Below are 21,447 nucleotides of genomic sequence, written 5' to 3'. Positions count from 1 at the left end.
ACAGACTTATTGGAATATACTTCACATACAACGCAATTTAAACTAGACAATTCATCGGTTTGGGTATATTATGCTTTTCATTTTTACACATTACAAATAGATACACCAACAAATTTGCCATTTTAACCATTTTAAAGTATACAGTTTAGGAGCATAATCACATTCACAGCACTGGGCAACCGTCACCACCACCTACTGGGCCGGCCAAAAAGTGTGTTTAGTTTTTTCCATAAAACACAGCATGCATTTTTCATTTTTACCAATAAACTTTATTAATTTGGATATTTTGAGCATGTCGGCTATCTCCCACATGATATGACTTTGATTATTCTCAGTTAGTGTCTTGATTTGATCGCTATCAACTTCAGCTGGTCCACCCAACCGTGGAGCACGGTCCAGCGAGAAATCTCCAGCAAGAAACTTCACAAACCACTTTTGACTCGTTCCATCCGTCACAGCATCTTCTCCACACACTGCACAAATCTTTTCTGCATTTCACTTGTGTTTTTACCTTTCTTGAAATAACAAAGCATAATATGCCAAAAATGTTGCGTATTTTCTTCCATCTTCAATATTAAAATGGCTATGAGAAAATTCACCAATTTTGGTAAGTGTTTTTATCATGCACGCTGATGTGATAGCTGTCACAATACCATCTAACAGAATTTTCTCAAATGAAGTTAAAGACAACTAAGCATGACTAGAGGCATCATACAGAAAAAAAACCAAACAACGTTTTTTGGCCAACCCAATATTTCCAAAAACTTTTTCATCACCCTAAAGAGAAACTCTGTAGCCACTAATTCCCTACTTCCCCCTCTCCTAAGTGCTCGGTAATCTCTATTCTACTTTTTGTCTATGTGAATTTGCCTATTTTAGATATTTCATAGGATATTACAATGTTCCTCAAAACATTAAACATAGAAGTACCTACAACCAAGCAATCCCACGCCTGGGCATAGACCCGAAGAATTGAAAGCTGAGATTCAAAGAGATGCCTGCAGGTCACTCTTCGTTGCTGCATTATTCACGATAGCCAAACGGTGGAGGTAACCCAGGTATTGATCAATATGTGAACAGAATGTACTATAAACACACAATGTAATAGGAGTTGATGGTAAAAAGGAACAGAGTTCTGATACATGCTACAACATGCATGGACCTTCAGAACATGACACTGTTTGAAATGAGCCAGGCATAAAAGGACAAACGACTTTTTTAGACCTTCAAATTTCCTGACCCACAACCAGCATCATTCCATTTCACTCGAAGGGTACAAACCGCAGGGATCACGAGATGTAAGCGTCGTTACAAAACCAGACTTCAAGAATCCGTGTCACTCAGTCAATACACTTCCATTCTATGGGCTTTCTATTTTTATTCAAAAATTTAAAATTTCAGAAGAGGCCACGTGCTGGCCAATGTATCACTGAGCATGTCTGAGACATAGCTTTCACCTCAAATACTGAGATTCAACCTAAAAAGTGACTAATTACGCCCCGGGAAGTATATAGAAGGCAGTGTCTGTATTTGGGAAGGTTCACAAAGCCCCGTTTTGTTCAGAAGGAAAAGAAATCACTTCTGGCTGAAAGTGAGCACCAATATTTTAGATTGGGAAAGTCTCCATTGTTTGTTAAAACAAAATGGAATTGCCATCACGTCTCAAACACGGTAGGTTTCATAAATGCACTGTTTCTGGGAGGACTTGAGGAGAACGAAAATAGGGCTGGTTTGAGAGTCAGGAGTTGTGATCACCAGAGTTCACCACACAAAGTAGAAGTGATCCACAACCATGCTGTTCTTTGAAAATGACAATTGCAATTGATATTCTTCACCATAACTTTCAGTCTTTTATAGAATCTTTGAGTGAATGCCTGTGAGCAGTGGGCATCTGGTCACTTCCTTGATTAACTAATTTGGGGGGGCACTGACTTTGATGTGTACAAACATATGTGGATGAGGCTTTAAGTAATTTGCCTCTTACAGTATAACTAATGTACTTTCTTTTATCAAAAAAGACCGTCCACTTATTTCACCAAGCTTCTGAGTGAACATCAACCTACAACCCAGGACAGCAGACATCATTTCTAATTATTAAAAAGAAAAAAAAAACTTTTCTTTATGGAAATTGGATGTTTTGAAAGGATCACTAACTCTATCAAATATGACACTTTTCAGTTCAGCCTTGGGATATCTAGAGAACAATAAGAGAAGTGAAGAGCATCTTTTACAAGGTCCTCCTTGCAATGGCCAATCTTTTTGGGCCAGTAGGACACCTGACCATTCTTACTATTGTCTTTTCTCCTGAGTTAAAACTAAGAGAGTAAGAACTATACCAGCTGCAATGTCCAGAGTCTCGTGTGTACCAGTCACCGGGCTAAGTTATTCTCAGGCCTTAACCCCCACAGGCCATTCGGGGGCTGTGTTCCCACCCACACGGTGCATGGGAAGGAAATGGGAACCGAAAGCAAACTAAGGATGATCTCACCTGTACCTGGAACCTAATGAACAAAACAAACAAGCAAGCAAAATACAACCAGAGACGTTGGAATAAAGAACAAACTGACGGTAATCAGGGGTGGGGGGAGGGATAATGGGGGAAAATAGGGGATGAGCCATCGAGAAACATGTGTACAGGACCCATAGACAAAGCCAAAGTGGGTAGGTACAAGGGTGGGAGGTGGGGATGAGTGGGGCAGCGGAAGATGGAGACAACAGTAGTTGAACAATAAAAAAATAATTTTAAAAAAAGGACGTTCCTAAAGTCTTTGCACATATCGAACCTGGGTTTTTGGCATTCCACCACCCCCCTTGCTATACCCCAGAAATAAAAACCCTGCAGAAAGAAACTTAAAACATAGATATCACATATGAAAATGATCTCGAGGCCGTTAATTGATCCCTGATGTTTATATTTGTTTTCAATTATACTCAATTCAGGCTGCAGGTACACTGCAAAGGAGACCAAAGGAGACCCCCACTTCTTATCTGCGTGTTTTATCTTATCTTCTTGCTTGGAAGCCATTAGGAAAAGTACCTCTGAATGGTTTAAAAACCCCAGGATGGGAACACAGGCACAAAGGCTGTAATTCTGAGAAGAAAAGGAGGCAGCCCCATCGTCGGACTGCATAGAGGGAAATAATACGTAAAATGGACTGTGACTTCCCTTCCCTCCACGCGATCTTTCCACAGGAGGGACCTCCTCCACGAGCAAAGGGCTTGTGACATTGGCCCTTTCCTACTAGGAAAGGGATGTGACAAGAACACATTCCTTCTTCCGGACTCACACTATGGGTTCTAGTTTCCCCATGCAGTTCCTTGGAGAGACACATGCTATGAAGTACTTACTCACTCTTCACAAAACAGCCGAAAAAATTGAGACATCTAATGGAGATTTCAAGTAGATTTTTTTTTTCTAAAAAGTCATGTCAAGTTCCCAAGACATAGTGCAATTAACCAAGTCTCAAAGTTGTCTTTTTCCTTTCAAATTAAATCAATAATAAACAAAGCCACTTTGAAATTTGCCTTTTGTCCGACCTCATAATCACAGCATTTAACAAATCCTTATGGTTCTAAGTTTTTACACAAACGTGCATGCGTACACAGGCAAACTAGTCGTCACATTTTATTAACTCGACTGCAACTGTGAACGATTAAAAGTGCTCATTGGGTTTAGCTCAACTCAATCGATCTAAAAGAAGTGAAATTTCCATATTCAAAGCAAATCTTAAAGGCCCTAAATATTTTAATGGTTTCTATGTTGCTAATAGAGATCCCACGCGGCATGATGAAGTTTTCAGATGGGCCCAATCAGAATATTTTGTTCCGTCATATTTTCCTGGCTTTTATTGTCTACTTTTATTGTTTGTTTTATGGGAGAATAGGACATCAGAGCCAGTCCATTACGACAATAGCCATTCGACAGTTTTCCATGGCTTTTCTTACTAATCTGCACGCCACCGCTTGCGTAAGCTTCCAAAACTCCATGCTTCACAGCAGCCTGTTCCTTGAATCCCTTCAGAGAAGCCCACTGACTTCCAGATGTATGTACATACCATGCACATACAATGGTGATGACCTGGCTGTACTCACTCTTCCTCTCAGGTCTCTGTGGCTCTGCATCCTTTGGCTTCACTACCCGCTAACACCTCCTCACTCCCTGCATCAGCCATGCCGGACTCGGACTTCCCAGGGCCCACCATGTTGCTTCTCCTGCCTCTGGGCCCTTCTAGATCTCATTCCCAGGTCTGAAACGCTAGCTCCTCCCCCTGGGGGTGAGCCGGATGTGACTGATGGGAAACGCCCTCTAGAAAGCAGTTCCTCTCTCTGGAAGCTGGGTTAGAGATGCACACCTCTATCACAACAGCCTTCACATTTGCCTTTACTGGTTTACCTAGACTTCAGTTCTCCCCAAACTGGAAGAGAACTCGTATGTACACATACACACACACAGACACACATGGACTATGTAAAACATTGACTGAATGTGAAACACAATAATGTGAAAATGTATAGAATCAACTCTCTCTGAAGTCCATAAATCTCTTGTTCTGAAACAAAAATATTTGATAGCTCAGCCCTAGCTAGTGTGGCTCAGTGGATTGATTGAGTGCTGGCCTGCGAAGCAAAGGGTCGCCAGTTCGATTCCCAGTCTGGGCACAGGCCTGGGTTGCAGGTCAGGCGCCCAGCAGAGGGTGAGTGAGAGGCAACCACACATTGATGTTTCTCTCCCTCTTTCTCCCTCCTTCCCCTCTCTCTAAAAATAAATAAAGTCTTTTAAAATAAAGAAAAAATTAATTGCTGCAACGACTGGGCTGGAGCCCAGACATTCATTCATGTTTTCCTCTGTTTTGTTTCGTTTACTTTTTGTTGTTGACACTATTACAGACGTCCCATTTCCTGCCCCACTTCGCCCGCCCCCACCCAGCCCCCATGCCCCTTCTGGCCATCACCATACTGTTGTCTGCGTCTGTGACATTGGGTAAGTCACTTTCCCTTCTTACCCTTAAGACTTAGTTTCTTCAACTCAACCTCATTTTGAGAATAAACGATATAGGGGATTCTAATCTTGGATGCCCAGTAAGCATTCAATAAAAATAATATTAAAAGGCGTTACTTCTTCAAAATGTCAACCCTTTGGGAGATCTGGATGAGTTCTGGGGAGTGCCACCCACGTTTCCCCAGAGCTGCCATTCACCCAATTCCTGCCGTCCATTTCCTCGGACGACCCTGGGGACCCTCCTCCCAGGGGAGGAGTTCTGTCTGGAAAGGCCCATGACGTGGCACCCACGAAAACTGCCCTGTGCTCAGCAATCTCCCCAGCACGTTCTCATGCCACCCTACCCACACACGACCCCAAGAGGGTTCCTGGAATCGTGACAGCTAAGCTGTCACCACATGAGTCTCAAATCTGTACCATCATGCTCTCTGCTCAAATGCTGCCCGGTTGCATTAACTTGACATTAATACACTGACAACATTAGCATTTTCCCTTTGAATAATTTTTCTTGGCACTGCATACACAGCATTTTCTTGGTTATGAATATAACTGTAGCTTTAACATAGGAACCCTGATGGCAGGTATTTATTAAAAGGGTTTAAAACCTCATATTTTCTTGTCTTTCCTCTACTGTTTTTCTTTCATTTATCTCGGACACACATGCTACGTATGAATCTTGTGTTATCGGCAAATATGAAGTATTAGAAAATAAAACATATTGGCCTGAATCCTCCCATGTTTAAAAGCATGGAAGTTCATCTTTAAATGCCTACAAGGATAACTAATGTCAATGGAAATCATATAAATTTCCTATGGCCACACAGCTTTTTACTGGAAATAAAATACCAGACTCTTTGTGTGTGTATTGTAATCTAACCTCTGTAGTAAAAAAAGGTGCAAAATGAGAGAAATAGACTGCTGGGAAACATTAGCAAATTGCAAATATATAAGATTTGAGCTGTACAATTTGCATTATTTACTCTTGGGCATGGCAAGTGTTTAAAGTTTACTTTCCCCAAAGCAGTTCTAGAACAAATTTAAATGTTTTGCCATTTTAAGCCTATGTTTAGAGAATATATTCTCCTACAGAAAAATATGTCACAGGCTTGAGTTTTTGATGGGCATTTTTAAAAAATGCGTTTTGATAGTCCAACAAAGAACAGCCCCGAATCAAGAATGATGTATGGCAAGACAGTATGAAACAGTATCCTGGAGTCATAGGGTCTTTACGGTTCATCTTGTCAAACCAAGCCTATTGGGACTAGAATTTCAGGAAATAGAAACCCATTGGTCAAATGTAAATGCACTTTTTTGCAACTCCATGAAAATGCCAGTTTTTAAAAAATAGTTACACAGTGAAATTCAAAATAAAAAAGGTCAGGGAAAAGTACACAATGAAATACAGGGTGGGAAACAAGTAGGTTTACCATCGGCTGTGCAGAAAATCATACAATAATTAATAAATAATAATGCAAGAATAAACCCTGTGTTTCACGTACTCACCACTAGAAACCTACTTGGGTCTCATCCTGTATTCTGAAGTATAGCAAATGGGAAAAGGGTGACTCCCACCAAAATCAATTGCAGTCGCAACCCATTGTGCTGAGTATTTATTCTAACTCTGATCTATCGAGTGGTTGGGATAAGTTTTGCATTGATTAGGAACAATAAATGGCCTGGCTTTGGTGTCAGCCCGTGCACACACTTCTTCCGCAGCGTCTATTCTGTAACTACCCTCTAGGTCNATAAATAATAATGCAAGAATAAACCCTGTGTTTCACGTACTCACCACTAGAAACCTACTTGGGTCTCATCCTGTATTCTGAAGTATAGCAAATGGGAAAAGGGTGACTCCCACCAAAATCAATTGCAGTCGCAACCCATTGTGCTGAGTATTTATTCTAACTCTGATCTATCGAGTGGTTGGGATAAGTTTTGCATTGATTAGGAACAATAAATGGCCTGGCTTTGGTGTCAGCCTGTGCACACACTTCTTCCGCAGCGTCTATTCTGTAACTACTCTCTAGGTCTTTGGCTCCACGCACATCTCCCATCTGCTTCCTGGACAGAACACATCATCGCTCCGTGAAACCGGGAAGCAAAGCACGAACTCCCATCACCATCTCTACACAATGACACATAACCTCAGAAAACAATGGATGTGCATGGTGTCCATCACACGAGGGAACTCTCCAACCAGGTGGAATGGGGCTGTCAGGTGGGCTCCATCTAAATATGTACAATGAAAGGAAAAACTGTGGCAATCTTTTGGATCACAAATCTGGCCTAGAAGCTGCCCAAGTCATTCAAGGCAATATTTGTACTCCAAAATTATCTAATTCCACATTTCATATAAATTTAAATAGGGCATGACGTTTTCAAATAAAATTTTATTTATTTATTTTTTAGAGAGCGGGAAAGGTAGGGAAAGAGAGGGGGAGAGAAACACTGATGTGAAAGAGAAACATCCATTGGTTACCTCTCACACGCTCCCCAACTGAGGACAAACTAGAGACCCAGGCATGTGCCCTGATGAGGAATCGAACTGGTGACCTTTCGATTTGTAAGACCACACCCAACCAGCTAAGCCACACCAGTCAGGGCAGGCAGGACATTCCTTTTTATAAATGACAAATATTTGGCTAAATATAAAAGAGCAAAGTAAGTCAGTAAATGAGTATAAGAAGGCTAGGGGAGGAGTCCCTAACAAATAAGAAAGATAGTTAAGGCTTCCCTAGAATATGATGTTTGAGCAGTCTAGAAAGACATCGTCCAGAAATGCCTATCTTGCTCTTTTTTACAGAAAGACATTCTAGGTGAAAGGAATGGCAAGGGCGAAGAACCTGAGTTGGGAGTGGCCCCAGATGTTGCGGGAAATGCAAGGAGGCAAATATGTCTCCAGCAAAGGAAATGAAACCGGTATGGGGTCAGAGAAACAAGGGCAGGGCGAGAGCAGGTTGAAGGCAGACTGCCCAGGTTCTGTGGGTTCAGGGGCTTGGGGTTTTCTCCCAGGTGAGATGGGAGCCACTGGAAGCTGCGGGCGTAGGAGTATCACGAGCCAACTGATTTTCCAGATCACTGCGGCTCTGAGCTGAGAGCAGACTGGAGGAGCCCTGGCGTGCAAGCACGGGGCGGACAGGAAGCAACTCCAATCTTCTCCGAGTCAGACTTGGTCATCTTGGACTGAGAGATGAGTTACTGAGTCAGATCGTGGGCGTGTTCTGAGGACAGAGCACCCGCAGCAGTTGCCGATGGCTTGGATGCGGGGTATGAGAGAAAAGGAGTTTCGTCTGACTCCCGGTGTTTTTTTCAGTTGAACTTGAACATCGTTGCCATCGCCTGAGACGGGGAAGATGGTGAGCGTAGGGAAGTTCTGTAGTTTCTGGCAGGCTCACTTTGAGATGACTTCATAGACGTCTTGGAAATGTCTAAATAGATAGTTGGGTATACGAGTCTGAAGTTCCAGGGAAAGATCCAGGGTAGAAATAAAACTGTGGGAGTTGACAGCCGACCGATGTTATTTAAAGCCATAATTAACTTAATGACATGGTTATTTGAAAACTTTTTTTTGGTATAACCTTCCCTGAAAGAAATCATTATGACTTAGAAATGCTTGCAATAAATATTTTCATCCTCTCAAATAATCAAAATAGAGATCTTGGATCACTCTATTAATCCTCAGAAACAAAAATCGCCCTTTACAATTTATGTTTCAGAACATGCTATCATTGGGGTTATAACAAGAACAATCCCATTGTAGGGTGTAAAAATGTTAGGCTACTTCTTTGCCTTATACACGTCTTATCAGCGTGGGGCGTGGCCATAACTCTGTATCAAGTGTGGCTTCAATGGACCAATCATCACCGAGAACCCCAGGTAACTCTGAAGGGGATTGGCTGTTCCAGGAAGGGCAGCGTGGCTATTTGTCGGGGGACACAATGGTTATAATCAATTGGAACCACCCAGGATGGCTAGATCTCAAAGTCGGTACCCACCCTGCCAACACAGCAGCCCCCCCTGTACTTTTTAATCAGTCACAGGATCCCACGCCATGCAGAAAACAATATCCATATGGTCCTGTGTTATGTGGCCCCGCCCACTCCCTCAGCCTCCACGCCCCTCTAATAACACGCACACTCAGGAGCACAGCCTGGCAGGCTGTCTTTGCAGCCACAGCACCTAACAGAGCACGGAGAGGGGAGGCATTTAATTTTCGCAGCGATGGAACGGCCTCCGTCCCGAACTGTCTCGTGTCATGCACACTTCTGTGAACTGAAAGTCGAAAGCAGAAATAATATCACCACCCCGAGAGTGTGTTATAAGAAAAGTATGGCATTTCTGATTTCTAAGTGGCCAAAGCTATGGAAATGCTTCTTATAAAACTAACGTTCTATGTTCAACGCAACCATTTGACTTTAATGTTGAAAAGAGCTATCTATACTCATTGACATTTACTCCATGACATGCTATGGAGAGGATTTTTCCAAAAAGCATTATCTATAACACAATCAGCTGATCTACCCCCAGCAGTGTTTGCAGAGCCATGGTTGTGTGACGATCGGGTATTTATGGATTGGATAATTTGCACACAGCAGATAAATAATCTTTCGCTTGACTTCCGGTGCCTCGTGAGACAAGCTAGGCACATCCCTGTTTTGAGTATATTTATTTCCTGTAACAGAAGGTCTGTAAACTCTTGACGGTGTATCAAAATTATCTGCGGAACTTCACAAGGGACGGACTGAAAATGATGGTGATATCAAGCCAGGGCTGAATACCTCTACTTTCTTGACTTCAGTGAAATGTCCTTTCTAATGAGTTCATTAATGAACTCCATAAATACTTACTGGCCGTCTGTTATATTGCAGGTATGGCGCCAGATGCCAGAATTTCTTCTACTGATGAAAAAAGGTGCATCGCCTGCTTTCGTTTCAGCGCCAAGAGCGCTCTGCGATAAGCACTCGAGTTTGGAGTAACTACCTCATGCTCTGCGGTGTTATACAAGGTCAACTAGCAGAAACTGAATGGTTGAAGTATTCCTGGAGAGATGATATCTAAACACTACTTGAATAGACGATGACAAGCAGATTGGGAGAGTGTTCTGGGTAGAGACCCCAGCTTGCCCAGAGGCAAAATAGAGACTGATATTTGCAAGAAACCACCCTAACATCAGCAAACATCGGTTCCATATACTTCTGGAGACAGCAGCAACAACTGATGCACATGATCTTCTATGCCAACTGAGGCCATCAGGCTATTGAAGAGCAGTTGATCAGAGCTGCAACCTATACCTTCACTGCTTTCACTAAAGATGTACCAGATGCTCGCTATGAGACAGGCATCTGTTCTGGGTGTTTGGGGAGCCACTGCATAAAACAGATGAAGATGCCCAGGCCAGCGACTGTGGTGTCACTAAAGTCGTGATGGATAGAAGTAGAATACAAAACATACATACTTTCTTCCAAAACAATTCTACAACTATTATCTACCAGTCCTAGTAAGCACTCAAAACTTTACCCACTCTCTCCTTAAAGATGGCACTTCCCAGCAGAATTATATGTATAACATGCAAATCACTTTCTAACATGAAGAATGTTTGCTAACGTAATTATAAAGCAGCAACTATTAGAGAGGCTACTGTTTCTGATAGTAAGCAAAAATAGATGATCCCTAGTAGCATGGAAAATAAAGGTCAAAAATGAATAGATGATAGGAATTTCTCCAACTATTACTTTTATAGATTGATATCAGTCTTGAATTAAACTTTCTTGTTCACCGGAAGGCAAGTGAAGGGATGATTTATGCTGCTGTCAAAGTGAACACACTACTTCTCGTGGGCTTTTTCTCTACCAGATGACCACATTTTAGAGGGAAACAGTCCATCAGTAGCTTCAAATATGTAGAGGCATCTTTGGAGAGAAAGTGTAAAACTGTTTCCCAGATGAGGAAAGCTACAGAGAAGCCCCAACTCATTCACTTTCTGAAAATGAAGAAGGGCAAAGGGAGTGGGGGTCTTATTACTGCTTAACTACGTGACAAGAGGAGGGGGTCACCCCACACCACTCCGAGTTAACCAGCTTTTGCCCTGTTCCAGTCTGCGGTGCAAAGTAAGAAGATAATTAATCATCTGAATAGTGACCATGCCAAAGACTGGGCATTCTGGCATCTCGGTAGACACTGGGGACAGAAATAAAACCAAACCACATTCACGACCCTCCCAGCAATTTCTAGAGGAAGACTAACATACAAATGAGTGATTTTTAAAATAACGATACTGTGGCGTGAGTTTTCTGTGGGGTTCTTTTGGCAAACCATGAATCTTCCAGTGACATTCTCCCAGTAGATTACATTCCAAACAGCTTTTAGATCATCAGATCTGACACCTTCAGACTGAAGGGGACAAGGCTACTTCTATCCATCAACCCCCCAAAGTGGAGGGGGACCTGTCGTTCCTTGCATTGGATCCTGATAGGAATAGGTGGCAATTTGCAAGAGTCCTTGTTACTTAACGTAACCAAGCCAACCCCAGTCTAAACCCTGAATACCCACAGATCAGCTGTCAACTTCTCCTTAACTTAGTCAAAGGAACAAGTGACCTCTCTTGGCTCCCAGCAACCCCTCTTTGGGTTTCCCCCATCATTGGTCCATAAATGATGACAGTGATCTACCCGTGAACTTGAGTGCAGGCTGCAGAGCTACCTGAATTAGAACATCACCTTTGCCAGGAGCTCTTTATCTATCTCCTGGGTGGCACTGCAGTTATCCATACAAATGTATGGTATTTACTGGGGTGTAGCTGCATGTAAACATGCATGATATTAATGCATGACCCGTGCATTAATATTAGACCCCAAGATGCCATAATCACAAGTCAGGGGGGCTGTGGAGAAGCCTTAGAACACACGAGAAAGTCACCATGGACAGTGATCAAAAGCGAGGTTGTGTGGGTTCAAATCCTGGCTCTGTGGCCTTGTAGCTGTGTGACCTTAGGCAAAGTCATTAACTTCTCTGTTAACGTTCTCGTGGGTAAAATGAAGATCTTAATACGAGCTTACTTCCAAGGCATTTGTCAGAATGAAACCAGAACCCATGTGCAGCCCAACGAGCAGCATGCACACAGTGTGAGATCTTAGCTGGAGCTCAGTCTTTACATATGAAAAGGCAATTGCCTGAGGGAGGAGAAGGGAACCCGTATCCCAGGGACAGAGAACAGTGTGTTCAAAGATAGTGGAGGACGCAGCACACGGTTAAACAGTGGATGACGCGCAGGAGAGTGGGAGTGGAATTGGAACAGGTGGGAAATGGCCCATCCTGAGCCCAGGACACACAGGGGGCCATTCCACTCTGCAGGGCACACTCCTTCACGCTAAGCCATTTGGACACTCCCGTGATCCTCAAAACCAATGAAACTCGTTGAAGGCTCATCCGAGGTCAAAGAGGAGCATGAGGGCAGGAAGTAGCCTGAGCTCCAGGGTCAGACTCCGGTCTGGAGAGCGAAGTCAGGGCAAGTGCCCCTATAAGGCTTCCCCCTCCTTTCTCTCCGCAGAACCACCAAGAACGCCAAGTGCAAACATGCTCTCCAGTGTCTTATCAGCTTCGTCAAGAATCGCAACTACTGTTCGCTCTAGCAGTCGTCCTTTCGGGAATTTGTGCAAATCTGAGTGAGGAAGGAGAGCCAACCGCCTCCTACAGTCTAAGGTTCACTCCTTTAAGCCCGGATGTCAGTTTACCAGTCAGACAGAGGAAGGAAGCTTCTCCGACACTCTATGCGCTCGGGTCCCATGAATAGGGACCTTCATTTGCCTGTACAGTACAGGGCCATTCAAGAGCAATTAAATTTGGTTAAAATAAGAAAGAAATGCTTTTTAAGGAAAAAAAAAAGAAGGTTTGAGGGGATTGCAAAAGTTGATTGTGCTAAAGCACTTTTACACAGGTTTGTTTTAGTTCTCAATTGTCCCGTCGTATTTAAGCTGGTCTCTTACTCTGAAATATGATAACCTTTCTTTTCTCTGAGTTCTTTCTCCTAAATTAATAGCACTGTCTCTAATTCCATGCGCAGCAAGCAAAGAGTTTATTTTACCAGATAACAGGAGGTCTGGTGATCAGCCAATGTCTAAAGACCCACTAGCCAAGTCAGTAGTAGGCCGAAGACTGTAACTGATAAATAGATAGTACTCACGAAATCACTTTAAAATTGACTTTCATCTTCTCAACCAGCTTAGTATTATTCAGGTGGCATTCTAACACGACTGAGTAGAGATTTAAAAAAGCATTAACTTATAAAAATAAAACCATACTACAATTTCGAAAAGAGAAATAAATAGAACATACAAGGCAGTTTAAAATGGGAAAAAAAACCCTTTGGGCTGTAAATTAAATTGTGAGATTAGAAGAAGAAAAGTCCAAACATAGGAAGGCATCCTGAAGGCTACACCAAAAACTGCAGCTAGAGTTGACTCTCGGGTGAGAGAATGTGGACCATGGCAACATTTTACAGCATCTGTGTGTACCTCTCCTTTGCAAAGACACAAAGCTTCAAAGGTCAAAAAAAAAAACAAAAAACAAAAAAACCGACCAAGTTTGGTTTCCTCTCCGCACACCAGCTCAGGTCACATTTCTTTGCCCAGAATGAGAGGAGGGAAGTGGAGGAGTAAAAGCAGAAATGCAGGTCAGCTCTCGGCCCCACCTTCACAGTGCCTCGAATTCTGAATGATTAGGCCAACTGCCCTGAATCATTTCCCCAAAGGTGGGGAAGAAAGAAAAGTGCACTTAGGATACAAGAGAACTCTGGCTCTTACCCACCTGGATAGAATCGTTAAAGATGATATAAAATGATGGGATGAGCTCAGCACTGATAAAACCCTATGTTTCTATGAATCATTAGATGTCTCGTGAGTGTCAGCCTGAGTTTCCACTCTACCTTCTTGAGGATAGCCGCCGCTTCTCCATCAGTACAGAGGGAAGCTTCAGGCTGCCCTACCGTGGGGTTCTCAGCGCACGCACCATGGTAGCCCACTAAGAGTACTTTCCGATAAACAAAATTTCTGCTGGTTCATTCCTAAGGTAACGGGGGTTTATGCAATTCCAGAGGCTTTGACAATGCAGAAGAAAGAATTTAATTAGAATGTGCACTAATGAGCCCTCTCCTGTTTTTTCCCAAAGTGGACCACTTGTTTAAAAAAAGATCCATGAGACAGACAACCCATGTCAAGTAATGATCAATTTATTATCTGACTTAACAATGAAAGCCGTATAATTATATATAAAATATATATCATTGGACCAATCTGAAATCAATATGCGAAGCATAGAAATTTGACATTATTTGCCCTATGTAAAATATATAATTTTTTTAGCTTCTAAAAATTTCAAAGTTGTGTCAGCTCCTCCAGTAACGACTTTAGAGAAGATAAAACAAACACACAAACAAAAAATACCTGTGTTCTGCCCTGGTTGGTATAGCTCAGTAGATTTGAGTGCCAGCCTGCAAACCAGAGGGTTCCCAGTTCCATTTCCCAGTCAGAGCACAGGCCTGGGTTGCAGGCCAGGTCTCCAGTAGGGGGTGCATGAGAGGCAACCATACATTGAGTTTCTCTCCCTCTCTTTCTCCTCCCCTTCCCCTCTCTGAAAATAAATAAATAACATCTTTTAAAAAATACCTATGTTCTTAATCCAGCCACAAATATACACAAAAATATTTTACAAACTATTACGCTTTCTATTCTGATGCAGGTAATCTTACAGAATCACATAATTAAGTATATTAACAATACAAGCAAGTACTGGCTGGCATAGCTCAGTGGATTGAGCGTGGGCTGTGAACCAAAGGGTCACAGGTTTGATTCCCAGTCAGGGCACATGCCTGAGTTGCGGGCCAGGTCCCCAGTGGGGGCCACGTGAGAGGCAACCACACACTGATGTTTCTCTCTCTCTCTTTCCCCTCCCTTCCCCTCTCTAAAAATAAATAAATAAGATCTTTTAAAAAATGTATTGAAAACAACACAAGCAATCCAAAAGTACCTTTCTCCAAACTTAGGAAATTGAGGGATTTTCACATGCATTCTGCAACTCGATTTCCTGTCCAATTTTCTCTAGATCAGTCCTTTTCACGTAACCCATCTCGGCAATCACTCCAGCACATGCATTTACGTAATATCTGGTCATCCCATCAAGGCTCAGACCATTATTTTTCAAAGTTCTTTTTATCGCTATTGCAGATCTTCTCTGTGTCTTAGTTTCCTCATTAGTAAAGTGAGAAGGTCGTATGTGGGAAAGCAATTTCTATAACAATCGCTATGTCTAGCATTCCCTTGGAAAAATCTAGACACCTTTTCCTCCTTTGAAAAATTCGCCGTTTTATTCCAGACACCCCCTCCCAAGCTTGACATGAGTCCATTTGTTATTGTTAAATAGGCAGCACTTGGGTCAATTAACCAACGTGAAGAGAATTTGTCCCCAAAAGAAACAAATTTTTAGAAATCAAAAGGGGGTTACTTAGATTTTGGGGGGTCAGAAAGCCTACCCACAAATCTAAAAAGGGGGTCCACTGGTTGCCTTACGACATTATGGGGAAAACTTAACTTGAACAACGTGCTCCTGGTAATTTAGTCACAAAGTAAGGCAAACACAGAACCTAAAAAGAACCTAAAAAGAATAAATAAATGCATTGTGAGCAATCATACTGAATATATACATTTCTCATTTAACAACCTTTTAATTTTGTCTGCAACGATGAGAATACTACTTAGAAAGTATTTTTATAAAATAGACTCTGTTAAGTATTAATTATGAAGTAAATCATCACTTTAAAATAACAGTAAACTGATGAACAATTTTGAGAAAGTGCCTCTAAATACACACACACACACACACACACACGCACACAACCTAAAGTGAGACTATTTGCACACGACATGCAGGAAGATGCTTCTGATGAGATACCTATTTGTCTTTATTGTGTCTCTATTCCAGACTTGGTCCATTTTCATTTGAAAAACAAATGGAAAGACAGTATCAATAATCACAGCGGTCGCGGCATTTATTATCAGAAGTGCATCTGATCTTTTAACTGAAGTCTGTTAAGTAACCGCACGGACGAACTTGACCCCCGTGCGGAGACGGATTAGCACAGACCCTGGAAGCCAGCGCCATTTCACCTGCTGGTCCCGGGCACTCAGAACAACACCCAGCAGGGCTCACCACCATCTGCTGACCAGCTCCGAAAACTTCTCATAAAACTAATCAACTTTTTGCAAGAACAGTGTTGGCTGAACCACCAAGGGTTGAATACCACTTTAATTGGTAAAAAGGATTCAATGAGATGTTGTTTTTCTCAGCACTTCATTATGCCTTAACTCATTTTAAAAACTTGAAAAGCACATATCCTCCCACAACTGTGGCGCAGTCGTTATAGAGTGCAGGTAAATCTCAGGTTCTTTCTATAATAAGTAGTGGGCTCATTGACAGAGAAACCCATCAGTTTCTGAGATATGCATTTATGTTAACCAAAATATTGAAGCTAATGTAAATGAATATATTATAACACCCTTTTATATTAAATCACAATAAATGCTAAAAGGTTTGAATAAGTTTGCTAAAGATTGTCAAGTTACGGGGTTCGGACTTGCAAAGAAAAATAAGGACGGTGTCCAGCCATAAATTTTCTTTAAACCCATTCACAACTTTCTCCCCTGTCGGGTTAGATGCTTCAGGACCCTAACTCCACTTCCTTCAGAGTCTAATGTATTATCAACTCATAACTCTTTAAGGCTTTAATATTTTTAATCCCAGAAATACAAATTGTAGAATAAAACAGGCTGTTTTAAATCATTTTGGGGCTTAGCAACCAAATCACACCGCTGTGCCTCAGTGAAATCAATACATTATAGAACAATTCAGTGTATTACACCTTTATTTAGAAACTAGAGTGAAATCTCATTCATTGTTTTTTTTTTCAATTGCAAGTATAATGACTAGTATGAGTGCTGGACACTGGTTTATTTTCCCCTTGTGTGACGAGTCAGGCCAACGTCTCCTGTTACGCATTAATAGACAATCACGTCCTTTTGGATGCTTATTAAGTGACAAAAATGCCTACAAGTAGGTTTAAGTCAGTATCTCGCTTCCCGCTATGCCACGAACACCTGGCAACTTGGTTGAACGCATACCAAAGTTTGCGGCGGGACTATCTAAACAATCATACAACCTTCAAGACATTTCACCAGAAAGGACAAACAGAAATCACATAGGGTCCTCACGCTTTGCCATTTCTCACACACCACTTGGCTTTATAATAACAGGACAGCTTCTTTCTCCATCACTTATTCGCTGCGGTACAGGGATGTTTGTTTAAAAGTGGCCCAGGGATGTAGCCAGATTGGAGAGAGAAAACTGTACACCACAGGAGTAGAAACTTCATCTGTCTGACATCCTTAGAAGTTTAAGGAAAAGAAACAAATCTCTAACCCTGAAGGCTACAATGGCGCCTCTTGAGTTCACATTTCACCTTTCCCAGAAGACAGTCTGAGTGTCTCTATTTTTGAACAAACAGCTGACTTTAGGATACTTGTGTCCACATAAGTTGTGACGCGCAGAAGAAGACATGGTAGGTCTATCTCTTCCTCCGCGGTGAGGATTTTAAGAAGCCTCACTTGCTAGGCACAAGCTTGGGTTCCAAATAAGACCAGAACCAGCAGAGGGCAGAGCGGCGGGCAGAAGGAGCAATCCCGCGGGTGACCAGGTACTCAAGGTAGAAAGCAAACTTTGGATGGATTCCACTTTCAAAGACTCTACTCTTTATCCTTGGAAAGGCAGAAACGAAGAAGTCCACATAACTGCCGTAACTCCGTAAAAGCTCAAACAGTCCTCCCGAGGCTCGGACTGCCTGGTCCCACCCGGGGAGGGTCGCACGAAGGAAGGAGCCAGCCCGCGCGGCCTGCTCCTGCTCCAGGTGAAGGCCAGCGCGCGTGGCGCAGGAACACAGACCTGGTTTCGAAGAGCCCGGCCTCCGGGAGCGCCAGCTCCCATTAGGGAGAACCCCGATCTTGGCACCCACCGGGGCCAGACTCGGGTTTCTGCTAAAGCCTGCGCCTTTGGGCTTGACACTCTCTTTCGCCCTCGGCCAATCCTCGCCACCCTCTTGCTCACCCCCGCTGCGTCCTGCCCTTTGAACAAAGCTGGCTTTTCTACTCTCCGCGGTGGGGGCTCCCTGCACTCCAAAGGCGCTCCACCGCCAGCCGCGTCTGCGGCACCTAACGGACCGCTCCAGCCACACGCCCAGGAGGGAAAGGGCGGGGTAGGGGCGGGAGGAGACGCGGGGCGGAGGGAAGTGGCTCTCCCTCCCTGGGTACTGACAGGGCTGCCGTCTTCCCGACAGGTCTGCTCCTTGACTATTCGCTGGTGCCACGTAGGAACTTTCCCTTACCTCTCTCCTCCCGCCCTAGCCCGCGCCCCCTCCCCTAACCCCCGCCCCCCCCCAGCCCATTTGCTTGGCCAGCTTCACCACTCTCCGTGAGAACTGCACGTCCAACCTGCAAAGGCGGGGGGGGGGGCGGTCATCGTGGAGGGGAGGGGGCTGAAATTCGGGGAAAAGCGTTCCCCAGGTCTTCAACCCCATTCCTTATAACCTGCCAATTTTCCCCCCACTTAAAATCTCATCAAAATGCCACACACACCAAGTGTTCTCAGTCTTCTAGATTCACCCTCGTTTGCTTTCTCATATCCCTAAAAGTAAAACAGCCCCTTTTCTCACTTTATTCCAGACAAAGAACTTTATCAAGGTTCATTTTATACTCTGTCTCTATACTTTCGGCTCAGTTCGCCTCTAAAAAGGTATTTCCATTGGCTAGAGTCTGAAGAAACCAGGAGATGTGTTCCATGGGCAGTCTGAGGGCTGATCCTGAAACAAAAGCTCTTTACAAGTGCCCTTGTGTTCCAGGTAATATTTTTCCTCTTTTCAAAGACGCTGCAAAGTGGCGAGGGGCATTTCAGCAGGCTCTGTGCCTGACAGACCTTTTCCCTGCTACCTCTTCTCCCATTACTGTCCCGCCTACATCCAGCTCTCTCTCCAGTCTTTACTTCCAAGCTGGTGGCAGCTGCAATCTGGATTTTATTTAGGAGAAAAAAATTTTTTTTTGGGAGGAGGGGAGGGGGGCCACCAGGGGGAGGGGCGCAGCATGAGCAAGACCGACAGCGATCGCCCACCTCCCCAAGTCCCTGGTTTCTTACCTCCTCTGACCTCTCTGGGCTGGAAGAGGAAAGTCAGCGCGAGGGTCGTTACGGTGAGATCCCAGAGCCACCGTTTCGTTTTCCACCTGGAGGACCACCGCTCCATCTCCGAGCCCCGCACTCGCAGCTGGGCGCTCTACCCACCAGACCGCGACGGCACCCCGACTTCGTCCCTGCCCAGGTAGTAGCGTCGGGGATGTTTGCTACACAGCCATTGGGGAGGGAGCCGGGAGCCAAAAAAAAAAAAAAAAAATCAAAGGGCTTTTTTTTTTTCTTTCAAATTGGATGGTGTGCTTCCTTCCTGTCTCTCGCCCCCTCCTCGCCCTCGCGCTCGGCCCCGCCGGCCGGGACCCTCGATCCGTCCTCTGCGGGGCCCTGCCTTCAGACTGAAGGCGGATGAGGGGCTTCAAACAAAAATCGGAGAGGACTGCGCGCCCCTAAAGGCTTCATGCCNGAACGAGGGGCCCCGGGCAGCCCCCCCCCCCGCCCACGCCCCCCGCGCCCCCCCCCCCCGGCCCCCGCGCGAAACTGACAAGCCGGCCGCGGGTCCGACCCAATCACACGCCGCGCGCGCGGCCCGAGCCCGCCCCGCGCTGGCCCGGCCCCGGGATCGCGACTCCGGGCAAGCCCAGCCCACCTACCAGCCCCCGCCGGCCCCCCGCCCGCCTCCCTCCTCTCCGAGCCCGAGCCCCCGGGAAGGAGTGGGAGGGAGTGACGGGGGACGCGTGCTTGGCTCCTGCACTTTGGGAATGAAAGGAATGGCTGGAGAGCCCCGGAGCCCACAGCGCTTTCAAGGAGCTTCTGTATTCAATAAAAACAGCTACTTGTCTGCCTGCACCGTCTGCTCGCCGCTCGGCCGTCGGCGCGGCGGGGGAGGGCAGGAGCCCGGCGTCGGATCCGCCGCACCGCTGGAGTCCGGGGCTGGCCGCCGTAACCTTATCCCTGGGCAAAAATCTGCTGCTCGGAGCAGACCTGGAACCGGCGTACGCACGGCTCTGCGTGCTCGGAAAACGGTTGACTTTTTTTTTTTTTAACCGGCAATTAGAAGAAAGGGATAAAGGTGAGCTAGAGGGACCCCAAAGGTCGACCCTGGTGATCTTACAGAGAAGGTCTTCTTTAGGATCCGAAACGTACAGGCTGCTGTCCTCAAGGTTTGAATTCTGCAGGATCTGTGCTCCGGAGCAGCAGGAGAAAGACACGCATGGAGCTGACGTGAAGGCGGTGGGCAATTTAGTTTTCCAGCTGCTTCTGTCTGATCCCCGAGGAGAGGGGGAAAGTGGGAGAGAAAACCGCAGGAAAGCAATCAGTAGGGAGCTCCAAGCGTCCCCAGGGCCCCCTCAGAAAGGGTCTCAGGAACTGAAAACAGGGTCGCGCCACAGTGAAAATAAGGAGGGGTGGGTTTCTGAGGTCCTTCTACACCTTTCCTCAAAGTTAGTCAGTCCACTGAAACCTGGAATACAGTTTCCCTGGTCATTTTTTCCACGTTTGAATCATTTCCTCCTGGTAGCTCCTTCGTGTTCCTTAATATTTCCTCAGGTGTCTCTCTCAGCAGCGCTCTGGAACAGAGCCCTGGGAGGTGCCTGCATCCTTTGGCCCTCAATAGTGATGCATTCAGTGGATGAATCCATCCTCCTGTTGGCAAAGACTAGAAGCTTTGGCCAGGACCTATGCGGAGTAGTTAGGAGAGTTCCACATTTAAGAGTTCCCAGCTAAGTTTAGGAGACACACAAGTCCACTAATCTTTAGAAACCCAATATTCTATTAGTTATGGAACTAGACTCATGACCCATCTGATTAATCAAATGCTCTGCTGATGTGGCGTAAGACATGCGAGGTGTTCAAAGACTAGATCAAGGCCCAGGATGGAATGGCTTAAGGGCACGTGTAGGATAGGAGGCAGGCAAAATGAGGAAGGCAACTGGAAAATGCCTTCAATATGACAGCCGCTCTCTGCGACAAAGAACCATTCCCATATCAAGAAGTTTACCTCCTAGATAACAGCTAAAAACAAACAAACAAACAAAAAACACCTTTGTATTAGTAAATGCTACAACAATGTTTGGGATGCCTTATATCAGCTATTGAAATATATCACCCCCTGGTTGGTGGAGCTCAGTGGATTGAGCGCGGGCCTGCGAACCAAAGGATCGAGGTTCGATTCCCAGTCAGGGCACATGCCTGGGTTGCAGGCCAGTTCCCAGCAGGGAATGCATGAGAGGCAA

At 44.7% G+C, this 21,447-nt stretch overlaps 1 protein-coding gene across 2 annotated transcripts in view; it reads right to left on the bottom strand.

Moving 5' to 3' along the window:
• Nucleotides 1-19,471, bottom strand: part of COL11A1 (collagen type XI alpha 1 chain) — a 166,122-nt gene extending 146,651 nt beyond the window's left edge. For both annotated transcript variants that reach the window (XM_037051306.1, XM_037051307.1), the window contains exon 1: nt 19,226-19,471. In XM_037051306.1, the coding sequence (XP_036907201.1) occupies nt 19,226-19,331 (106 nt within the window). In that variant the 5' untranslated portion in view covers nt 19,332-19,471. The remainder of the gene's footprint in view (nt 1-19,225) is intronic.
• Nucleotides 19,472-21,447: the final 1,976 nt, after the last annotated feature.

This window comes from Sturnira hondurensis, unplaced genomic scaffold, assembly GCF_014824575.4.
Source record: "Sturnira hondurensis isolate 20B ecotype Veracruz unplaced genomic scaffold, ASM1482457v3 Scaffold0007217, whole genome shotgun sequence".
Lineage (NCBI taxonomy): Eukaryota > Metazoa > Chordata > Mammalia > Chiroptera > Phyllostomidae > Sturnira > Sturnira hondurensis.
Note: the sequence above shows the minus strand (reverse complement) of the source record. Positions and strands in the feature narration are given on the sequence as shown.